This window comes from Microtus pennsylvanicus, chromosome 8, assembly GCF_037038515.1.
Source record: "Microtus pennsylvanicus isolate mMicPen1 chromosome 8, mMicPen1.hap1, whole genome shotgun sequence".
In the NCBI taxonomy this organism is placed as follows: domain Eukaryota; kingdom Metazoa; phylum Chordata; class Mammalia; order Rodentia; family Cricetidae; genus Microtus; species Microtus pennsylvanicus.
Window position 1 is genome coordinate 87,836,207 of NC_134586.1, and position 21,414 is coordinate 87,857,620.

The following is a 21,414-nucleotide window of genomic DNA, read 5'->3' on the forward strand; positions in this document are numbered from 1 at the left end:
TTCAGAACACTGGCTAGAGGATCGAACAAATATATACACACATACCTATAAATACACACATGCATATATACACATACATACATATGTATATGTGTGTATATATTATTATGTGTATATGTGCATATATGTAGTTTATTATAATTATATATAGTTATATATATTTATAGAAAATATATAAAAAAGGACGAGGATAGCTTGGCCAATAAAGTGTTTGCTGTCAAAGAATGGATATCTGAGTTGGAGCCCCATCACCCATATTAAAAAACCAAGCAAGATGGTATGTGCCTGCAATCCTACCACAGGTAGTGGGAGACAGAAGAATCCCTGGGGCTCAGTGGCCAGACAAATTGATGAACCTCAGGTCCCAGTGAGAGACCTTGGCTTAAAAACAAGATAGGCAAACAGGGTTAAAGAAGGAAGGACTTCTAAGGTTGGCCTTTGGCCTGCACACACACACACACACACACACAAATAAATGAGTAAAAATAAAATGCAGAGAAATAAGGCACTGGAGACCCACACTTTCCAGTAACTTATCTTTAAGTTTCAGTGCATCACTTTGTTTGATAACTGACCTGCAGACCTGAGCTGTCGGTCATGTTACTTGTACTTGGAGGGCCACTGAGACCCATTTCTTGCTCTTAAACTCTCCTGTCGCCCTGCAGGCAACAAACACATGGCTTCAGATGGCATCCAGGGGTCTTCCTTACTCCCAGATGCTACAGGATCACCTCAACGGTCTCTCAGAGTTTAACCTCCAGAAAATGGGATTGCCTGACTTCCACATCCCAGACAACCTCTTCCTAAAGAGGTAGGAGGGGGAAACAGGGAACATCATCTTTGTACTCTACAAAGAAAAGGGAATATTTCACCTAGCCTGATTTACACTTTTCTGTTAAAAAAAATTCAGAGAAGTTATTTAAGCACTTGGTGACAAAAAACAGCTATAGGATAAATGCCAATGGTTTTGTATCATTAAAAATGAGGTTCCCATGTGAACAGCAGCATAGTCTGAAGAACTTAAGAAAATAATTGAAGATTCTGAAAATCCTGCTCTTTAGTGTTACATCTATCACAGCCTGAGTTTGCAAGATATTCAAATTCAGCTATTGAGAGCAAACAGTCACTAAGCATTAAATGAGAGAGAGAGAGAGAGAGAGAGAGAGAGAGAGAGAGAGAGAGAGAGAGAGAGAGAGAGCAACGCACCTTAATCCTAGCAGGAAATTCAGAACCACACTGCTGACTTCCTATCTGTGATAACAAACATGTGTGTGACACTTTATTTATTTTATAAAAAGTGGTGGAGCATGAGCTAAAAAGACAATTTTTATTCCTAAATTGATAATTCATGTAATCCTCCCAGTCCAGAATCTAAATGCCCTGAGTTTTATGGGCCCCTGGGAAGGTTGTGCCGAGTACACGACTGAACATGCCTGATGACTAGTTACTGGTCACACGGCTGAAGTCCTCCCATTCCCCCGACAGACCAACACTGCTGAAGATGAGAGATTTTTTTTCTTGCTACTGAAATTTCAATGCATGGGGATAGAACAGGAATGCGGGGGACAGAGCAGGCAGCATCCTGCCTGCCCATTTTACAGTATACAATGAGAGGTTATTCAAATATAACAAATACTACCTGCCTGATTTTTATAGATCATCATCATAGTCTGCTGCAGGTATTTACTGAAAAGATGACAAACCCCATTTGATACCCAAGGCCATTTCTGGGGTTCAGCAGAAAGGGTACTATGCAGATAGCATCACTGAGATTCGGAGAGGCTAATTCTAAAATAACATTTCTAATTGGCAGATGCTAAAGCTACCATCCATCTTCCCTGATTCTTACAGCTGTGTTCTTTGACATATCAAGTTGCTTCTATTAGGTTTAGCAAGTACTTATCAAGTATCTACTATATGCAAAATACTAGAGCAGAAACAGTGAGAAGACAGAACCAGGGTAAGGTTTTATCCTTTCTGCCAAATAAACCAATAAATGAACCAATAAATGACATAATCAGAATTAGGACGGGCTCTTTTTGAGAGTGATATAGGGATCTTGATACACAGGTGGCTCTTGGGAGGGTTTGGGAAGTATTTAGTGGGCAGTGTGAAAAGGGACCCAGGCATAAGAAATATCATGGAGAAAAGAACATAGTAGGCTGGGAGAAGGTGGGGGGGAGTCAAGACCAAGGATTTTGAGTTCTTGATGTCTGACTGTGGGGACACTGTCTCTGTTCACTTCAGTGATGGCCGGGTCAAATATACATTGAACAAGAACAGTATAAAACTTGACATCCCTTTGCCTCTGAGCGGCAAGTCTTCAAAGGATCTAAAGATACCAGAGACTGTGAGGACGCCAGCCCTGAACTTCAAGTCTATGGGATTCCAGCTGCCATCTCAAGTGTTCCAGCTCCCCACTTTTACAATCCCCAAGACATATCAACTGCAAGTACCTCTCTTGGGTGTTCTAGACCTTTCCACAAATGTCTACAGCAACTTGTACAACTGGTCAGCATCGTACACTGGTGGCAACACCAGCAGAGACCACTTCAGCCTTCGGGCTCAGTACCGCATGAAGGCTGACTCTGCAGTTGACCTGTTTTCCTACAGCGTGCAAGGTGAGGCCTGCTCCAGTAAAGGGTCCATAGGGCTAATAGATCCCACATTCAGGTGGGACAGCTCTAGGAAGGAACAATTTAGGCTTTCCTGCAAATAGTTTTCTTGCTACGTGGAAGTCTTTTCATTCATTCACTAATGGAAATATTTATTAAGCATATGGTAAGTATTCAGCAATATGTTAGGTAGTAACAATAGAGCAGCCATTTCTCTGCGGAGTTATAATTCAGTGTAAGAAGTGTTATGATACCATGTATACTATATAGTATGAGGTGCCATGAAAGTGTTTGATAAGGGAACCCAGCAAGGGCTGCAGCAAACCCAGAAAGCTTCCTGGAGGGATGCCTTTTAGCCTTTGACTTCAAATTTCATGTATACATTAGAAATGCCGCTATTACAATTGGTCTAGCTATATAAGGCTCCTGTTGACTTTCAACATAAAGGTTATTCTGGAAAAGTGTTGCTTGATTTAACCATATCTCGGATTTTTCTGCTAGGTTCTGGAGAAACAACGTTTGACAGCAGGAACACATTCACCTTGTCCTGTGATGGGTCTCTGCACCACAAGCTTCTAGATTCAAAGTTCAAAGTCAGCCACGTAGAAAAATTTGGAAACACCCCAGTCTCAAAAGGTCTACTAACCTTTGAAGCATCTAGTGCCTTGGGACCACAGGTGTCTGCTACTGTTCACCTGGACTCTAAGAAGAAGCAACATCTGTATGTCAAAGACCTCAAGGTTGATGGGCAGCTCAGAGCATCCTCGTTCTACGCTCAGGGCAAATATGGCCTGTCTTGTGAGAGAGACCCTACCACCGGTCAGCTGAGTGGGGAATCCAACATGAGGTTTAACTCCACCTACTTCCAAGGCACCAACCAGATAGTGGCAACGTACCAGGATGGAACCCTCTCCATCACTTCTACGTCTGATCTGCAAGATGGCATATTCAAGAACACAGCTTCCCTGAAATACGAAAACTACGAGCTGACTCTGAAATCTGACAGCAGTGGGCAGTGTGAGAACTTCGCTGCTTCTAACAAGCTGGACATGACATTCTCTAAGCAAAGCGCCTCTCTACGTTCTGAGCATCAGGCCAACTACAAGTCCCTGAGTTTCATCACTCTTCTTTCTGGATCACTCACTTCCCAGGATGTGGAATTAAATGCTGACATCTTGGGCACTGACAAAATAAATACTGGTGCTCACAAGGCAACATTGAAGATCGCACGAGACGGACTATCGACGAGTGCAACCACCAACTTGAAGTACAGCCCCCTGGTGCTGGAAAATGAGTTGAATGCAGATCTTGGCCTCTCTGGGGCATCCATGAAATTATCAACAAGTGGCCGCTTCAAGGAACACCATGCGAAATTCAATCTGGATGGAAAAGCTGCCCTCACAGAGGTCTCATTAGGAAGCATGTACCAGGCCATGATTCTGGGTGCAGACAGCAAGAACGTCTTCAACTTCAAACTCAGCCGAGAAGGGCTGAAGCTGTCCAATGACATGATGGGCTCCTACGCGGAAATGAAACTCGACCACACACACAGTCTAAGCATTGCAGGCCTCTCGCTGGACTTCTCCTCAAAAATGGACAATATTTACAGTGCTAACAAGTTCTATAAGCAGAATTTTAACTTACACCTACAGCCCTACTCTTTTCTAACTACTTTAAGCCACGACTTGAGATACGATGCTCTAGATTTGGCCAACAGTGGGCAGCTACGACTAGAACCGCTGAAGCTGAACGTGGGTGGTAACTTTAAAGGAACCTATCAAAACAATGAGCTGAAGCACATCTATGCCGTCTCTTACACCAACTTAGTAGTGGGAAGTTACAGAGCAGACACTATAGCTAAGGTTCAGGGCACAGAATTCAGCCATCGGCTTAATGCAGACATTAAAGGGCTGGCTTCCTCTGTGGACGTCATTACCAACTATAATTCAGAACCACTTAACTTTAACAATGTTTTCCACGTTGTTTTGAAACCGTTTACCTTGGGCATCGACACACACACGAGCGGCGATGGGAAACTGGCTCTCTGGGGACAGCACGCTGGGAAGCTGTATAGTAAGTTTCTGCTGAAAGCGGAACCTCTGGCACTCAGCTTCTCTCATGACTTCAAGGGATCCACAAACCACGATCTAGTGTACAAGAGCAGCATCAGCACAGCTCTTAACCATGAAGCCACTGCCCTGCTCACACCAGCTGAGCAGACAAGCACCTGGAAATTCGAAACCAGACTGAATGACAAGGTATACAGACAGGACTTTGAAGCCTACAACACTAAAGACAAAATTGGCGTTGAGCTTAGCGGACGGGCTGACCTCTCTGAGCCCTCCTGGCCATTTAAACTACCGTTTTTCTACAGTGAGCCTGTCAGTGCCCTTGACAACTCAGAGATAAATGATGCTGTGGACAAGCCCCAAGAATTCACAATTGTTGCTTTTGTGAAGTATGATAAGAACCAGGATGTTCACACCATCAGCCTCCCGTTCTTTAAAAGCCTACCGGAGTATTTGGAGGGAAATCGAAGAAGAATTATAACTCTACTGGAAGCTGTGCAGGGAGAATTGCAAAGCATCAATATTGATCAGTATTTGAGGAAATACAAAGCAGCCCTGAGCAGACTTCCACAGCAAGTTCATGACTATCTGAATACATCTGACTGGGAGGGACAAGTAACCAATGCCAAGGAAAAACTAACTGCTTTCATGGACCATTATAAAATTACAGACAATGATGTACTAATTGCTTTAGATAGTGCCAAAATCAACTTCAATGAAAAACTTTCTCAACTTGAGACATACGTGATACAATTTGATCAGTATATTAAAGACAATTATGACCCACGGGTTTTAAAAAAAACTATTGCTCAGATTATTGAGCGAATCATTGAAAAGCTAAAAATTCTTGATGAACAGTATCATATCCGTGTAAATCTAGAAAAATCAATCCATAATCTATATGTATTTGTTGAAAATGTTGATTTGAACAAACTTGGTAGTAGTACAGCCTCTTGGATCCAGAATATGGATACTAAATATCAAATCAGAATCCAGATACAAGAAAAACTACAGCAGCTCAGGACACTAATTCAGACTGTAGACATTCAACAGCTGGCTGCAGAGTTAAAACAACGGATTGAAGCTATTGATGTCATGACGTATTTAGATCAGTTAAGAACTGCAATTCTATTACAAAGAGTAAAGAACGTTATTGAGCGTGTCGAATACTTTGTTATGAATCTTATTGAGGATTTTAAAGTAACTGAGAAAATCAATACTATAGTCCGTGAGTTAATTGAGAAATATGAAGTAAACCAACAAATCCAGGTTTTAATGGATAAATTAGTAGAGTTGGCCCACAGTTACAGCCTGGGTGAGACTCTTCAGAAACTAAGTAATGTGCTACAAGAAATTGAGATAAAAGATTGCTATGATAAATTTGTTGGGTTTATTGATGAAACTGTTGAGTGGCTTAAAGCATTGTCTTTCAAAAAATTCATTGAAGAACTAAATAGATTTCTTGACATGTTGGTGAAGACTTTAAAAGCATTTGATTATCACCAGTTCATAGACGAAACCAACAGCAAACTACGCGAGATGACTCAGAGAATCAATGCTGAAATCCAAGCCCTTGAACTTCCACAGAAAATGAAAGCATTAAAAGTGCTGGTAGAAGACTTCAAAGCCACTGTCTCCAGCTATCTGGAAAGACTCAAGGGCACCACAGTAACTGTGTTCTTTGATTGGCTGCAAGATGCTTTGGTTCACATAAAAGACATTACCCTAGATGATGTGCGAGACATAATTTATCAAATAGACATTCCATGGGAAGTTGAGCGCTTCTTGTCTCTGGTAAGCCAAGCTTACAATACACTGGTCACTTACATTTCTGACAGGTGGATTCTAACTGTGAAGAACATTACAGACTTTGCAGAACAATATTCCATCCAAAACTGGGCTGAGCATGCGAAAGTGCTGGTGGAGCAAGGGTTCACTGTTCCTGAAATCCAAACATTTCTGGGGACCATGCCTGCCTTTGAGATCAGTCTCCGTGCTCTCCAAGAAGGTACCTTCCAGACTCCTGACTTCATAGTCCCCCTGACAGATTTGAGGATCCCTTCAATTCGGATAAACTTCAGAACATTAAAGAATGTAAAAATCCCATCAAGATTTTCCACGCCAGAATTCACTATCCTCAACACCTACCATGTCCGCTCCTTTACAATAGATTTGCTGGAAATAAAAACAAAGATTATCAGAACTATTGACCAAATGCTGAGCAGTGAGCTGCAGTGGCCTCTTCCAGAAGTGTACCTGAAAGATTTGGGGATGGTGAACATCCCTCTTGCAAGACTCACTCTGCCAGACTTCCAGGTACCAGAAATCGCAATTCCAGAATTCGCAATTCCAAATGTCAGTTTCAAAGATTTTCAGGTTCCTGATCTTCACATACCAGAATTCCAGCTTCCTCGCCTCTCTCACACAATTGAAATACCTGCTTTCGGCAAACTTCATGGCGTCCTGAAGATCCAGTCTCCCCTCTTTATATTAGATGCGAATGCCAACATACAGAACGTAAGTACTTCAGAGAACAAAGCAGAGATGGTGGCTTCTGTTGCTGCAGCAGGAGAGTCCAAATTTGAAGCTCTCAATTTTGATTTTCAAGCACAAGCTCAACTCTTGGAGCTAAAGCCTAATCCTCTGGTCCTGAAGGAATCCATGAACTTCTCCAGTACGTACGTGAGGATGGAGCATGAGGGCGAGATGCTATTTTCTGAAAAGGCCATTGAGGGAAAATCAGACACGGTTGCAAGTTTCCACATAGAGAAAAACACAGTGGAGTTTAATAATGGTATGACTGTCAGGATAAACAATCAGCTCACCCTTGACAGCCACACAAAGTACTTTCACAAATTGAGTGTCCCCAGCCTGGACTTCTCCAGTAAGGCTTCTTTTAACAATGAAATCAAGTCACTATTAGAAGCTGGACATGTGGTCTGGACTTCTTCAGGGACCGGGTCATGGAACTGGGCCTGTCCCAACTTCTCAGATGAAGGCGTACATTCATCCAAAGTTAGCTTCACTGTAAAAGGACCCATTGCCTCCTTTGGATTGTCTAATAACATAAATGGCAAACACCTAAGGGTCATCCAAAAACTGGCCTATGAATCTGGCTTCCTCAACTATTCCAAGTTTGAAGTTGAATCAAAAGTTGAATCTCAGCACGTGGGCTCCAGCGTTCTGACTGGCAAGGGGACGGTACTGCTCAGAGATGCGAAGGCAGAAATGACTGGCGAGCACAATGCTGACTTCAATGGAAAAGTTATTGGGACTTTGAAAAATTTGCTTTTCTTTTCAGCACAACCGTTTATGATTACTGCATCCACAAATAATGAGGGAAATTTGAAAGTTAGTTTTCCCCTAAAGCTGACCGGGAAAATAGACTTCCTGAATAACTATGCTCTATTTCTGAGTCCTCATGCCCAACAAACAAGCTGGCAGGCAAGTGCTAGATTCAACCAGTACAAATACAACCAAAATTTTTCTGCAGTCAACAATGAACACAACATGGAAGCTTATGTAGGAATGACTGGAGATGCCAACCTGGACTTCTTAAACGTACCTTTAACAATTCCTGAAATTAGTCTCCCTTACATTGGGCTCACAACTCCCTTGCTGAAGGATTTCTCCATCTGGGAAGAAGCGGGCTTGAAAGATTTTTTGAAGACAACAAGGCAATCATTTGATTTAAGTGTAAAGGCCCAATATAAAAAGAACAGAGACAAGCATTCCATTGTGATTCCTCTGAGTATGTTTTATGAGTTTATTCTCAACAATGTCAATTCCTGGGACAGGAAACTAGAGAAAGTCAGAGACGGTGCATTGGATTTTCTTACCACATCCTACAATGAAACAAAAGTTAAGTTTGATAATTACAAAACTGAAAATTCCCTCACTCAGCCCCTCAGAACCTTCCAAAGTCATGGTTTCACTATCCCATTCGCCAACATTGATGTATCTCCATTCACTGTAGAGACACTGGCCTCCAGCTATGTGATCCCCAAAGCAATACGTACCCCAAGTGTCACCATTCCGGGTCCTAAGGTCATTGTGCCTTCATACAGGTTGGAGCTGCCAGTTCTTTCTGCCCCTAGGAATCTCCTCAGGTTTTCCCTCCCAGATCTCAAGAAATTAAGCACTATTGACAATATTTACATTCCAGCTCTGGGCAATTTTACCTATGACTTCTCTTTTAAATCAAGTGTCATCACGCTGAATACCAATGCTGGACTTTATAACCAGTCAGACATCGTGGCTCATTTCCTTTCTTCCTCTTCATATGTCACGGATGCCCTGCAGTACAAATTAGAGGGTACGTCACGTCTGACGCGGAAAAGGGGACCAAAGCTAGCCACAGCTGTCTCTCTCACTAACAAATTTGTGAAGGGCAGTCACGACAGCACCATTAGCTTAAACAAGAAAAACGTGGAAGCGTCAGTGAAAACAACTGCAAGCCTCCATGTTCCTGTTTTAACAATGAACTTCAAGCAGGAACTTAACGGAAATGCCAAGTCGAAACCCACTGTCTCGTCATTCATGGAACTGAACTATGACTTCAATTCTTCAAAGCTGCACTCTACTGCTAAAGGAGGTGTGGACCACAAGTTCAGCTTAGAAAGTCTCGCTTCCTATTTTTCCATTGAGTCATCAGCCAAAGGAAATATCAAGGGTTCCGTCCTTTCACAGGAATATTCAGGAAGTGTTGCCAGCGAGGCCAACACATACCTGGATTCCAGGGGTACTCGGTCTTCAGTAAAGCTACAAGGAGCTTCCAAAGTTGATGGGATCTGGAACATTGAAGTAGGAGAAAATTTTGCTGGAGAAGCCACTCTCCCACACATCTATGCCACATGGGAACACAGTATTAAAAACCATTTGCACGTAGACAGCTTTGTCACGAAAGGAAAGCAAATGTGCAAAGCCACCCTGGAGCTCTCCCCATGGACAATGTCAACCCTTCTACAGGTTCATGTGAGTCAACCCAGTTCCTTCCTTGATCTCCATCACTTTGACCAGGAAGTGACCCTGAAAGCCAATACTAAGAACCAGAAGGTCGACTGGAAGAGTGAAGTTCAGATTCACTCACGGGTCCTTCAGCACAATGTGAAGTTCTCCAATGACCAAGAGGAGGTTCGCCTTGATGTTGCAGGATCCACAGAAGGACAACTGTGGGATCTTGAATCTATCATTCTACCAGTATATGACAAAAGCTTGCAGGAACTCCTACAGATGGATGGAAAGAAACAGTATCTTCAGGTTTCAACTTCCCTTGTATATACCAAAAATCCCAATGACTATCTCCTCTCACTCCCTGTGCAAGAACTGGCTGATCGGTTTATTATACCAGGGATGAACCTCGGTGGCTTCAGTGGGATAAAAATCTATAAGAAATTAAGTACTTCACCATTTTCCCTCAACCTAACAATGCTCCCCAAGGTAAATTTCCCTGGGGTTGATGTGTTAACACAATACTCCAAACCAGAGGACTCCTCTATTCCTGCTTTTGAGGTGACTATACCTGAAGTTCAGTTAACTGTGTCCCCATTCACACTTCCAAAGAACTTTCCAGTTGGCAGCGCTGGCTTTGATCTGAAAGACATAGCCCAACTGATTGCAGGTGTTGATCTGCCTAGCATCACCCTGCCCGAGCAGACCGCTGAGATCCCGTCCTTTAAGTTCACTGTGCCCACCGGAGTTTATATTCCTCTCTTTGGAGCACTGACTGCACACGTTGGAGTGGCCTCCCCTGTGTATAATGTCACTTGGAGTGCTGGTTTTAAAAACAAAGCTGACCATGTTGAAACCTCCCTGGATTCCACATGCAGTTCAATCTGGCAGTTTCTGGAGTATGACCTAAAAGGTAAGGAAATGTTTTCCCACCTCTCCTGGATACTATGTGTTTTCAATTGGGTTCTTGAGTACATAATTATTTATTTGATTACCATCAACAGTACCATCGTTCTGTGTAGAAAAATATAGAATGAAAGGAGAATATGCATGTTCCACCATATATCTTAAAAATGAAACTAGAAAATCTACTGATATTGATGGATAAATTTAAAGAAAATATTTTTTCTATAATAATTTAAAGACTATTAATAGTTTCTGTTTATTTAAAATAGAAAAAAATTATACGGATTTGGAGTATAGTTCTGTGGTAGAGAAGAGGTTTACCATGTATGAGGCCCTGGGCTCAAACTCCAGTACTACCACGAAAAATATTAACTTTTTTAAAAAAAAATCTATGAACTGCATATGGTATGTTTTAAACTTTTAAGTTAGGTGTTTGGTTAAGTTATCTGTCCAAGTTTCACTACACACACACACGTACGCACACACACAAACACACACTGATGTGCCAATGACATATAAAATCTCTTCTATACAGTTGTGGGAACACAGAAAATGGAAGGTCGCATGTTCATCTATAAGAACAAAGGAACACTTCAACACCGCGACTTCAGTGTGGAGTACAGTGAAGATGGTGTATTTCAAGGACTGTGGTATGGAACTTTTACTGCCACTGGATATCTTTTCAAAACTCGCTATGATGCTTGCCATCTCTGGACCCGTCTGGTTCTGATTCAGCTGCCTTTCCTTTTCTGATTTCAGGATCTGGCTGGGAGAAGCTCACCTTGACATCACTAGCCCAGCATTGACTGAGCTCCGCCTGTACTACAAAGAAGATGAGAACAGTCTGTGGGCCTGGGCGGCCTCCCCAGCCATAGGCGCTGTGGGTCTGGAGTCAAGCACAGATGACCAGAGGCTGAGGCTGAATGTCTACTTCCAGCCTCAGGTGAGTCCCAGTTGATGAGCATCCCATGGCCAAAAGCAATGTTTCATCCTAGACTGTTCTCTGAGAGCATTCTCAAACTAGATGAAAGACAGGTGGTGAGCCAGTCAAATGTCTACATTGAGGTACTACTGTCCTGAAAACATTACAGTAAATTTTTGCTGAGCTTGATAGACACACCATGGTACCCAAGTAGCACTGTTGATTGATGGCTTTCTGGGTCAAGACAAGAGTCATACCTTATCTCCTGAGACGTGCAAAAATTGTGCCACATGCCGGGCGGTGGTGGCGCATGCCTTTAATCCCAGCACTTGGGAGGCAGAGGCAGGCGGATCTCTGTGAGTTCGAGACCAGCCTGGTCTACAAGAGCTAGTTCCAGGACAGGCTCCAAAACCACAGAGAAACCCTGTCTCAAAAAAAAAAAAAAAAAAATTGTGCCAAATTTTTTTTTTAGAATCAGACTTTCTGGAATCTTTCTTTTCAAGGCTTTGTAATTCCTCCCCACAGTGAAATTGTTTGATTGGGGCACATCAAATTCATATCATGCCATTTATAAGCTCTGCTGGGACCAAATCAAAGATAACATATTGCTGTAAGAAGAGTTATAAACTGAAGCCAATCATTAGCTTAGCGAGTGAAGGCTGAAGTGGAAGCTCTTGAGCTGGACTCTTCTTAAATCCAGAATGTGGTTTTTCCTACCTTTTTCCTCATTTTTCCTCCAATGCTTCTTCCTCCTTCTCCCAATTTTCCATTCCAAGAAGTCCTTAGTGTTAAGTGTCACTAAGTAGCTAGCATACTTTTCTTTTTATCCTCCCTGAAGCATGTGATAAAGAGAAATTAACATCAGTTGGCCTATCTATTAAAACAAACACATGAGCTAAAAAAAGAAAGGTTAACCCCCCCCCCCCTACAGAATATGAAAAAGCCTCTTCTGGTCTTTTCTTTGATGTGGTACTGAAGTTTTAGTGTAGTATATTATACAATCAGAGTCATTGAGAGTATATTCTTTTCATCTGTTTTATTTTTCTGATTTTAGTCCCCTCTAGATAGAAAACTCAACATATTCAAGACTGAGTGGAGGTACAAGAAGTCTGATGATGGAAGGTACATCAAAATTAATTGGGAAGACGAGGCAGCTTCCAGATTGCTAGGCTCCCTAAAAAGCAATGTGCCCAAGGCTACAGCGACTATTTATGATTATGTCAATAAGTATGCTTCTTCAAAGCTAAAAAGAAGTCTGCATAACAATGCTGAGAGAGCTATAAGGACAGTTAATGAAATGAACATAGATTTCCAGAGGGCAGCCCATGATGCTTACCAGGAGTGGAAAGACAAGACCCAGAATCTGTATGAAGCAATGTTGGCTCAGGAGGGCCAGAGCATCACTGAAAGACTGCAGGAGAAAGTGGTAGACAGCATAGTAAATGTTACTCAGAAGTACCACCTGGCAGTCGCGCTTCTCACTGACTCATTCATCCATTTCCTGAAGTACAATACATTTAAGCTCCCAGGTAATGCAGGAACATACACTGCCGATGAACTCTGCACGATGGTAATAGGGGGGATGGCAAAGTCACTGTCTTGGCTATATTCAAGTGTCCATAACAGTTTAGAAAAACTGCTTTCCTATGTCCAAGACCTAGTAGAGAAATCGGGTTTGTTCAGTGACATAAAATTTAGATTTCCTTTAGTTCCAAAAGCCAGGGAACTAAAAGATGTGATTCTGGAGTACAGGTTGATCTTAAACATTTCATCAGACTTCATCCAAGGATACTTCGAAGACTTCCAGCATGTCAACCTTACAACGATACTCAGTGATGTTCAGGTTGTTTTGGAGGAAACTTTAGACAACGTAGTAAAAGAAATTCAATACCTATGCGACAAAGAATCTGATTGTTTCACTAATTATATCAATACAATCTTCAAAATACACATCCCAAGTGCTTTTCAATTACTAAAAGAAGAGCTATATTCTATCTTCAGTGATTTCAATGACTCTGTTCAAAGTCTACTTCAGGAGGCGTCCTACAAGCTACAGCAGGTCTATCATTACATAAAGGCTCTTCGTGAAGAGTATTTTGATCCAAGCACAGTTGGCTGGACAGTAAAGTATTATGAAGTCGAAGAAAAGATGGTTGACCTGATTAAGTCCCTCTTAGTTATCCTTAAAGATTTCCACTCTGAATACAGTGCCAGGGCTACTGATTTTGTTTACAATATTACAACTCAAGTTGAGCAGTTTGTGTCCAGGAATATCCAAGACTATCTTAGCATCCTTGCTGATATTGATGGAAAGGGGAAGGAGAAGATTGCAGAGCTCTCTATCACCGCAAAGGAAGCAATTAAAAGCTGGGCCCCTGCAATGAAGGAAATCATTTTTGATTACCACCAGCAGTTCAGTTCCAAACTGCAAGATTTTTCAGACAAACTCTCTGACTACTATGAAAAATTCATTGCTGAGTCCACAAGGTTGATTGACCTGTCTGTCCAGAGCTACCACGTGTTTCTAAAATATGTCACCCAGCTACTGAAAGAGCTTCAGGTGGCCACAGCCAATAATGTGAGTTCCTATGTAAAACTTGCCCCAGGAGAACTGATTATCACCTTCTGATTCATTTATTCATCTATTATAATTAAACCTTTACATAGTAGGAGATGTGATGCTACTATTAAAACCATCCAACTGAGCCAGTCCTGCAGCTGCCAGGAAGTGCAAGATGCATGTGTGCCCTAGGCATGCAACCAAGCTGGCCAGAGAACCAAGAATTCAGGAAGACATACTTTTACAAGTTAGATAAAAATCAAGATCTGAGTTATTTTGTTAAGTGTGGGAGGGGTGAGCAAATAAATGACTTCTATATTGTGTATCAGACCCTTCAACTTGGCTCATTTGTATTGAAACATTAGATTGAGTGTATTAGTTCAAAGGTTCTGGCTTTCCTAACCTCCACAAGGACACACACTCACATTCAAGTGATAAAAATAAAGAAGAAAGGGAAAAGTTATAGAAGAAAATGTTTTCCTACTCAGTTGATCTTACTAACTGCATTAACTATGTGAGCAAGAAAGGGTTTTGTATAAATTTAACCAGATGAACATTGCATGTACCTCATATGTCATTAAGCGCCACACAATCTTCCTTGACAACTTGATTGTGTCTGTTGGGCAAGATTCTTCTCTGTTCCAATCTGGCATCAACCAACTAGACTTTCATCTGACTTGGCCTCCTAGTAGGGAAGAGGGAATAACTTGGGAGTACTAGACTCAAGGGCTTCATTCAGGATACGAGACACCCAACATATCTACCTATAGCTCAGCCAGGACTTATTCAAAGCAAAAAACAAAAGGTATGAGGGAGAAACAGACATGGACTCCCTAAGTGCTTCTACAAGCAAAACATGCATTTAAATTTCCACATCCCCTTGTTTTAAATACAGTATCTGACGATACCAAGTATGAGCAAAGTCTGAGGGTTACTCTGCCAGGAGCACCCATTTCAAAGGCTGATTTTGAATGTGAACAACATTTATCTGCCTCTGATTGGAGCTCTTGGGAAGCCACAAAGGACGTGGGTGACAGAAATTTTACTGAGACAAGCAAGGAGGATAGTGATCAAATGGCACATCGCATCAATGGTGTTGGAAAACAGAGAGTAGGACCCTTGAGAAATTAGAAATCAAGAGTTGGTGTCTTCTGAGTCCTAAATGAGGGCTCTTTAGAAAAGTGTCATTTCCGATCACCACCATTTTCCCGTTTGTGTCATTTGATGAAGCACACTGTTAAAATTCACAAGCATTCTTCTAAAATTCTTCTAAAATGGAAACACAGTTTATCAATTGCTTCCTGAGTCTCTTCATTTCCCCAAGGAAAGGTGGGTGTTACCCGCCCTTTCTGCAACCCAACAACGCATGACAATCAGTCATGATAGGGAGTCAAGTCAAAGCAGGAACTCAATTTATTACTGTGAGCATCAGCTTTACATGTTTAGTGACATCCTGTGATGTGGGGGTACCTCCAGCCAATGAGAGGCTGCCAAACCCTTCCTCTGGCTGAAGGGGCATCTACCTAGTTTTACCTACCTTGCTCAAACTCGAGCTAGGCTTTTCTCTGTCCAACAGACCCTGAACTCCAGCCAGGCTTTTCTCTGTCCTATAGGGCTCAAGGTACAGGTCCTGAGATACTTTTGGCTCAACAATCAATACCTTAGCATGATTCTTCTGTACAGAACTTATGAGCCAAAATGACAATTCTGGGTATAAAAAAAGGTAGAAAATTAGGCTCAAATCCCAGAGTGATACGCAACTTGCTCCAAAGTTAGTTCTGTCAGAATTTCCATAATGAGCTAAGAGGAGCAATGCCACAACCTAGGGAATCTTCAAACTGCGATGAAGCCTGTAATTATGGCTTCATTCAAAGGGAAATGAGGAGTCTAAGGAAGACCTGGGTACTGAAGAAATGATACCAATATCTGGAGCTCAACATCTGGAGGGGAAGAGGGCTATGAATTCTATGATTGTACAATTACACACTACCCCAGCTCAGCTCCCAGCCTGCTATCCCCCATATGATGTGCAATGATCCGCTTCGAATGCCTGCATCATGTTGAATAAAGTTGGAAGGAAGATGAGCCCCCAGCAAGGTCTGGACTCTGCTATTCTATGCATTGCTCATGTATTTCAGGATATTTTTCCAGGTTCAAATAATAGCTGGAATCCTTTCTTTTTAACCTGACAGAGTTTATTCTCCTCAACCCCTGAATCCTCAATTCTATTACCTATAAAACAGGTTAATAATAAACCTTATATTTTGTCACTTAAGCAACATACTATTACTATGAAATGAGGTTATTGTTTAAGGTAAACTTATGTTAAAGAAAGAAAAGAGGTGGAGCAATTGATCCTCCTCAGTGATCGTTCACTCATCATCGCTTACAATGGTGAGGCAGATTAGTAGATAATCTTCCCATATGTCTAAGTGGAATGATGGCTATTAACAAATGACAGTGATGGTTATATTATAAATAGAAGAGGTTAAGGAGCAGAAAGCTGTTGTGGGGAGGGTTGGAAGGTACCATGGTGATATGTGGACAATAAAAGACAAGGGACAATTCACAAAGAGGAGAAACATGGGTAAAAAAAGAAAAGCAAGTGTGTTGCGTGAACACTGGATTCCATGTTTTAGACAGAGCACAAGGGGAGTAAAGGAAGACCGCATGGATGGGCCAGCCGGGCAGGACTTCAGAGTATGTGAGCATTGGGGAGAAAGGAGATACTTGCACTGTTGGAGAAAGGCATCCAGTGGAACATTTTGACCAGTGGTTACAGAAATCAATGTGGTAACATATGCATGACTTAATCTGGAATATAAGACTGTGCCTGGGTCCATATTTTTTAAAAAAGTGGACTTGAGAAGTCGTGAATGTTGGGGATGGTGAGCAGGATCCAAATAAAAGCTGACATAAAGGCAGGGTTGAGAGGATCAAGTGACTCATAGTTCAAAGCAAAGACTGGAAGAGACCAAGATGACTTAGTGAGTTCAGGGTAGGAAACTGGAGGGATTGCTGAAAGAGATGGAAGAGCATGGAAGAGCTGGGTAGGTTATAAGGGAAAAACTGTTTTCATAGTTTTAAAAAAGAGGAAACGCAAGTGCAGCATCAGTGTCTGGTGAGGGCTTTCATGTTAGGTCATTGTCTTAGACATGGTTTCTAGTGCTGCGATGAAACAGCATAGCCAAAAGCAATTTGAGGAGAAAGGAGTTTATTTCACTTGCAACCTCCATGCCACAGTCCATCACTGGGCAGCTAGGGCAAGAATTCAAATAGGGCAGGGACCCAGAGGCAGGAGTTGACACAGAGACCATGGAGGAGTGCTACTTACTGGCTTGCTCCCCATGGCTTGCTCAGCCTGATTTCTTATAGAACCCAGAACCACCAGCCCAGAGATGTCACCACCCACAATGGGCTGGACCCTCCAATATCAATCACTAGTTAAGAAATTCACTATGTTCTTGTCTTCAGTTTGATCTTATTGAAGCATTTACTCAACTGAGGTTCCTTCCTCTCAGCTGATTTATCTTGTGTCAAATTGACATGAGGACTAGCCAGCACAGTCATGAAATGGTAGAATGAAAATCAAACTCAAGAAAAAAGTGATAGAGGTGGGAGGAGGAAGGAAGGAAAGCAGGAAGAAAGGACAGACATCGAATTCCCGTTTTATAACTAACCAAGTCCCTTGTTTAAAAGGCCTTATTCATTGATAAGGTTTGGGTCCTTATAATACTGCTGCTTTGGAGATCTCGGACAAGACTTTAGGAATACCCTCAAGCCATAGCAATGGGCAAGGCAGACCTCAGAGTTATAATATTTTGAACCTGTGTAACCTACACAAATAGAACTAGGAATAATGTGATGAGCAGGAAATTACAGGTGCGGGTGACGGACTCCGAGATTGTCACAGTCACAATGCAACTGTGGCACCACATGGGAGAGACCCAGTTACACTGTTGTGCTCAAGTGGAAAATTCCTACTTGGATCAGATCGTGATGTGTGCCAGAGAACAACAGCCAGCAAAATGGGGACAACATAGCACAGATTAGACATATGCTTAGAAAATTAATAAGCAAACACATTGTTTTCTCTTGTAAAATGAGTGGGCCTATTATCCAGCAAGTGAATCACCTTGTACATCTCCTAAGAACATACTGTCAGGTGACGTGGGAAGTCCTATAATCACAGATTTTCCTCTTATAAAACAAACATCCACAGTTCCAATCAAAGGAGAAATCAAAGAATGGCGCCCTGCCCAGGTCCCTAAAACTCTGTAAGCATGATCAAATCATGCTGTGACTTGACTCCCAGGTCCAGCCCCAGCTCATAGCACTGTCCCCAGCAGAAACTCTATATTGAATGGATTGATATGAACTGAGCTTACGACGTGCATTTGGTGTGGTCTCCACTTTCTTTGACTTACCATTTGAAGACTGAACAGTTGAAGATACCAGGTCTTCCTTTCTTGGTGAGATGAGTAAATATCCCCCTCTGACAATCCTACTCTAGGGCCCCCCTCATGGTTATAATTTATGACTTAGTCCCCATTCAGTCAGGGAAAGGGCCAAAACAGCCTTCAAGTGGGGCCTACAATATGGGAGCCAGAGTGGCCAAACAGATGTTCTCTCTAAAAGTGTCTAATAACCAGAGATAAATGTGCAGAAACAGACCCTTCCTCTTAGCTCATCTCTGCACATGCTGTTTCACATTAAGAGGTCACTGCAACTCCCTTTGGGGTGCTCCATTTGTTGGTGGGATGGCTGGGTGGTCACCAACAAACAACATTCCAGAGCCTCATAAAATGTTGGTGGAGCAGGTACATGTGTCTCCATGAGCTGAGAGCCCTCTTCTTATCCTCCAAAATGGTTCCTGTCTCCTGTATCTGAGAGGAACTTCAGTGCTACTCAAATCAATGGACACTTAAGCTCTGGTCCTGTGTCCTTTTAAGCCCTGGACTGACACTATCTAATCCAGTCTTAGAGTGGAGGAATCATTCAAGCCTTGGGGATGACCTGGTATCTGAGCTGCAGGCCTGTGGTCCCACTTTGTCTGTTAACTTTGACTCGAGCTATCAGTTGTGTAACAGGAACACCAAGCCTCACTGTACAGAGCCTGTTAGAGACACTGTCCTGAAGGGGGCAGCTCTGTGAAGAATCCAGGTCCATAGATTTTCCCTAGCATACCAAAGGTTCTCTTGGCTTCATGCTCTTCTCCTCTGTAGAAGGAGCTGCGGGCTGGCCTGCTTTTCATCCTGCCCAGCTCCCGCATGGTTAGCTTTACACCCGAAATAATCACAGAAACTGTATTCATTTAAACACTGCCTGGCCCATTAGTTTCAGCCTCTTATTGGCTAATTCTCACATCTTGCTTAACTCATTTCTAATAATCTGTGTAGCACCATGAAGTGGTGGCTTACCGGGAAAGATTCAGCATGTCTGACCTGGTGGCTGGCTCCATGGCGTCTGCCCCGGAAAGGAGGGACATGGTATCTGCCTAACTTCCCTTCTTCCCAGCATTCTGTTCTGTTTACTCCACCTACCTAATTTTCTGTCCTATCAAAGGGCCAAGGCAGTTTCTTTATTAACCAATGAAATCAATACAAAACAGAAGACCCTCCCACATCACTCCTCCAGCAAAGTGGGCCCATTGAGAAGGGTATCAAGGTCCTCACAGAGTAATAGATACCAAGATGACTTCAGGACACCCAAAGCCCTTTAATTAGAACTGGACTGGCTTGAGCAGAACAGCATCACTAAGACGGTGATGTGATACATTGGACCTTACAGAAGGATCGGGTGGGGGGGGGGGTAGGGCACAGCACTGTCCCATATATTTAATATCTGCTGATTTATATTAAACAAGAAAAAAAGTCCAAAAAGTCAGTACTCCCCTCTTGCTCAGGAAAAAAATAGATCTAGTGCTGAATTCAAATTTCAGCTGATTCATGAATTATGTAACTTGCCTTTTCTAACCCTCAGAGCACAGAGCACAACAGAATAGGTTTGCTGGGAAATGAAGTAATTGTTAGAGTAGGTGGGAAGAGTGTATGAGATAACAAATGTCAGCTCTGGTACACAGAACAGAGATAAACCCACCATGTCCCAGTGTGACAGTCAAAATTAGTGATGTATAAGTCCAATAAGAATGATGCAGAGTTGTACCAATGTGTTATAGGATGAAATGGCAAGTCTCAGAAGATGGAATAAAGTTAAAACTCAATGAAAACCAATGACTTTTGGTTTTTTTAAGTAGAGTTTTAAACAGGAGGTCAGTAAACTGACGATCCGGGATGGGTTTCAGAAGAAAGGACAATGACAGCTCACACTGGGTGGAAGGGACCCTTACTGCTGTGGCTGTATTCTGATACTGAGAAAGTAGCTGGACTGTCTATTAGGCTACTAGCTAAATTATACTAATGAACTGACTAATAACATAGAAGGAATAGAGAAATATTTAAGAGGCTAGCACACACTAAGCATTAAACTATCCAATGTTGCCTTTTCCTGTTCATGACTCCAGGGTTTTTTAGAGGGACAACTCCATTTCAAGGGGAAATTATTTCATGCCTTTGTTTGCATTTAGCAAGCCTCTTCTCTGGAACAGGCATTATCCTAAACTTCTAGATTCAAAAAGAAAATGTGCCAGTCCTTCCACGGGAGACTGGAGGTGACCTTCAACATTGGGAGAGGTCCAGATGAGGACTCACAACAGTCCTGGGGTCACAGAAACAAAAGGAAGCAAGAAGAAGCATGTCACCCCTAGGTGGCTGAGCTGGCTGTGAGTTCTGAGTTTGCCGCCCAAATAGCTGGAGTGCCCTGGGAAATGTATGGCACCCTTGCTCCTCAGGAACTTCATTTGAAAGCTAGCTGAAAGAATAATAATGTGATCTAGATGAGCTGGCTGGATTTGAGTTCTCCTAGCCAATCTAGTCTTAGACTTTCAAGACTGATTCCTCTCTGTGCCACTAAGGATAATTTTTCTCAACCTGTGGGTCGGGACGCTTTTGGGGACTCACATGTCAGAGGTTGCCAAAGACCGCTGGAAAACACAGTTATTTACCTTACAATTCATAATGGTAGCAAAATTCTAGTTATGAAGTAGCAACAAAAATAAATCTATGGTTGGGGGGGTCACCACAGCAAGAGGAGCAGTGTTAAAGGGTTGCATCATCAGGAAAATTGAGAATCACTGCTCTAGGAAAACCCTACAGTTCCCACAGAAAGCATCTTTGGTCCTTGCATCTCACCTCTGACCGCTGCTCAAGCTCACCTGGCTGTGTGCCGCATTAATCTCTCACCCTGACCCATGCTGCTGCCCAGACCAAACTGGGTCTCTACCAGGACTCCCTCTAGGACATTGCTGGATGTCTCCTGTGTTTTACCCGACTG

The 21,414-nt window shown here is 42.4% G+C and overlaps 1 protein-coding gene across 1 annotated transcript in view; it reads left to right on the forward strand.

The window, feature by feature from the left end:
* The window catches only part of Apob (apolipoprotein B), a 37,446-nt gene extending 23,094 nt beyond the window's left edge, over nt 1–14,352 (forward strand). The window contains exons 24-29 of the mRNA XM_075983973.1: nt 666–811; nt 2,248–2,621; nt 3,117–10,547; nt 11,076–11,190; nt 11,300–11,483; nt 12,517–14,352. Coding sequence (XP_075840088.1) covers nt 666–811; nt 2,248–2,621; nt 3,117–10,547; nt 11,076–11,190; nt 11,300–11,483; nt 12,517–14,091 — 9,825 coding nt within the window. The 3' untranslated portion in view covers nt 14,092–14,352. The remainder of the gene's footprint in view (nt 1–665; nt 812–2,247; nt 2,622–3,116; nt 10,548–11,075; nt 11,191–11,299; nt 11,484–12,516) is intronic.
* The last annotated feature ends 7,062 nt before the right edge of the window (nt 14,353–21,414 follow it).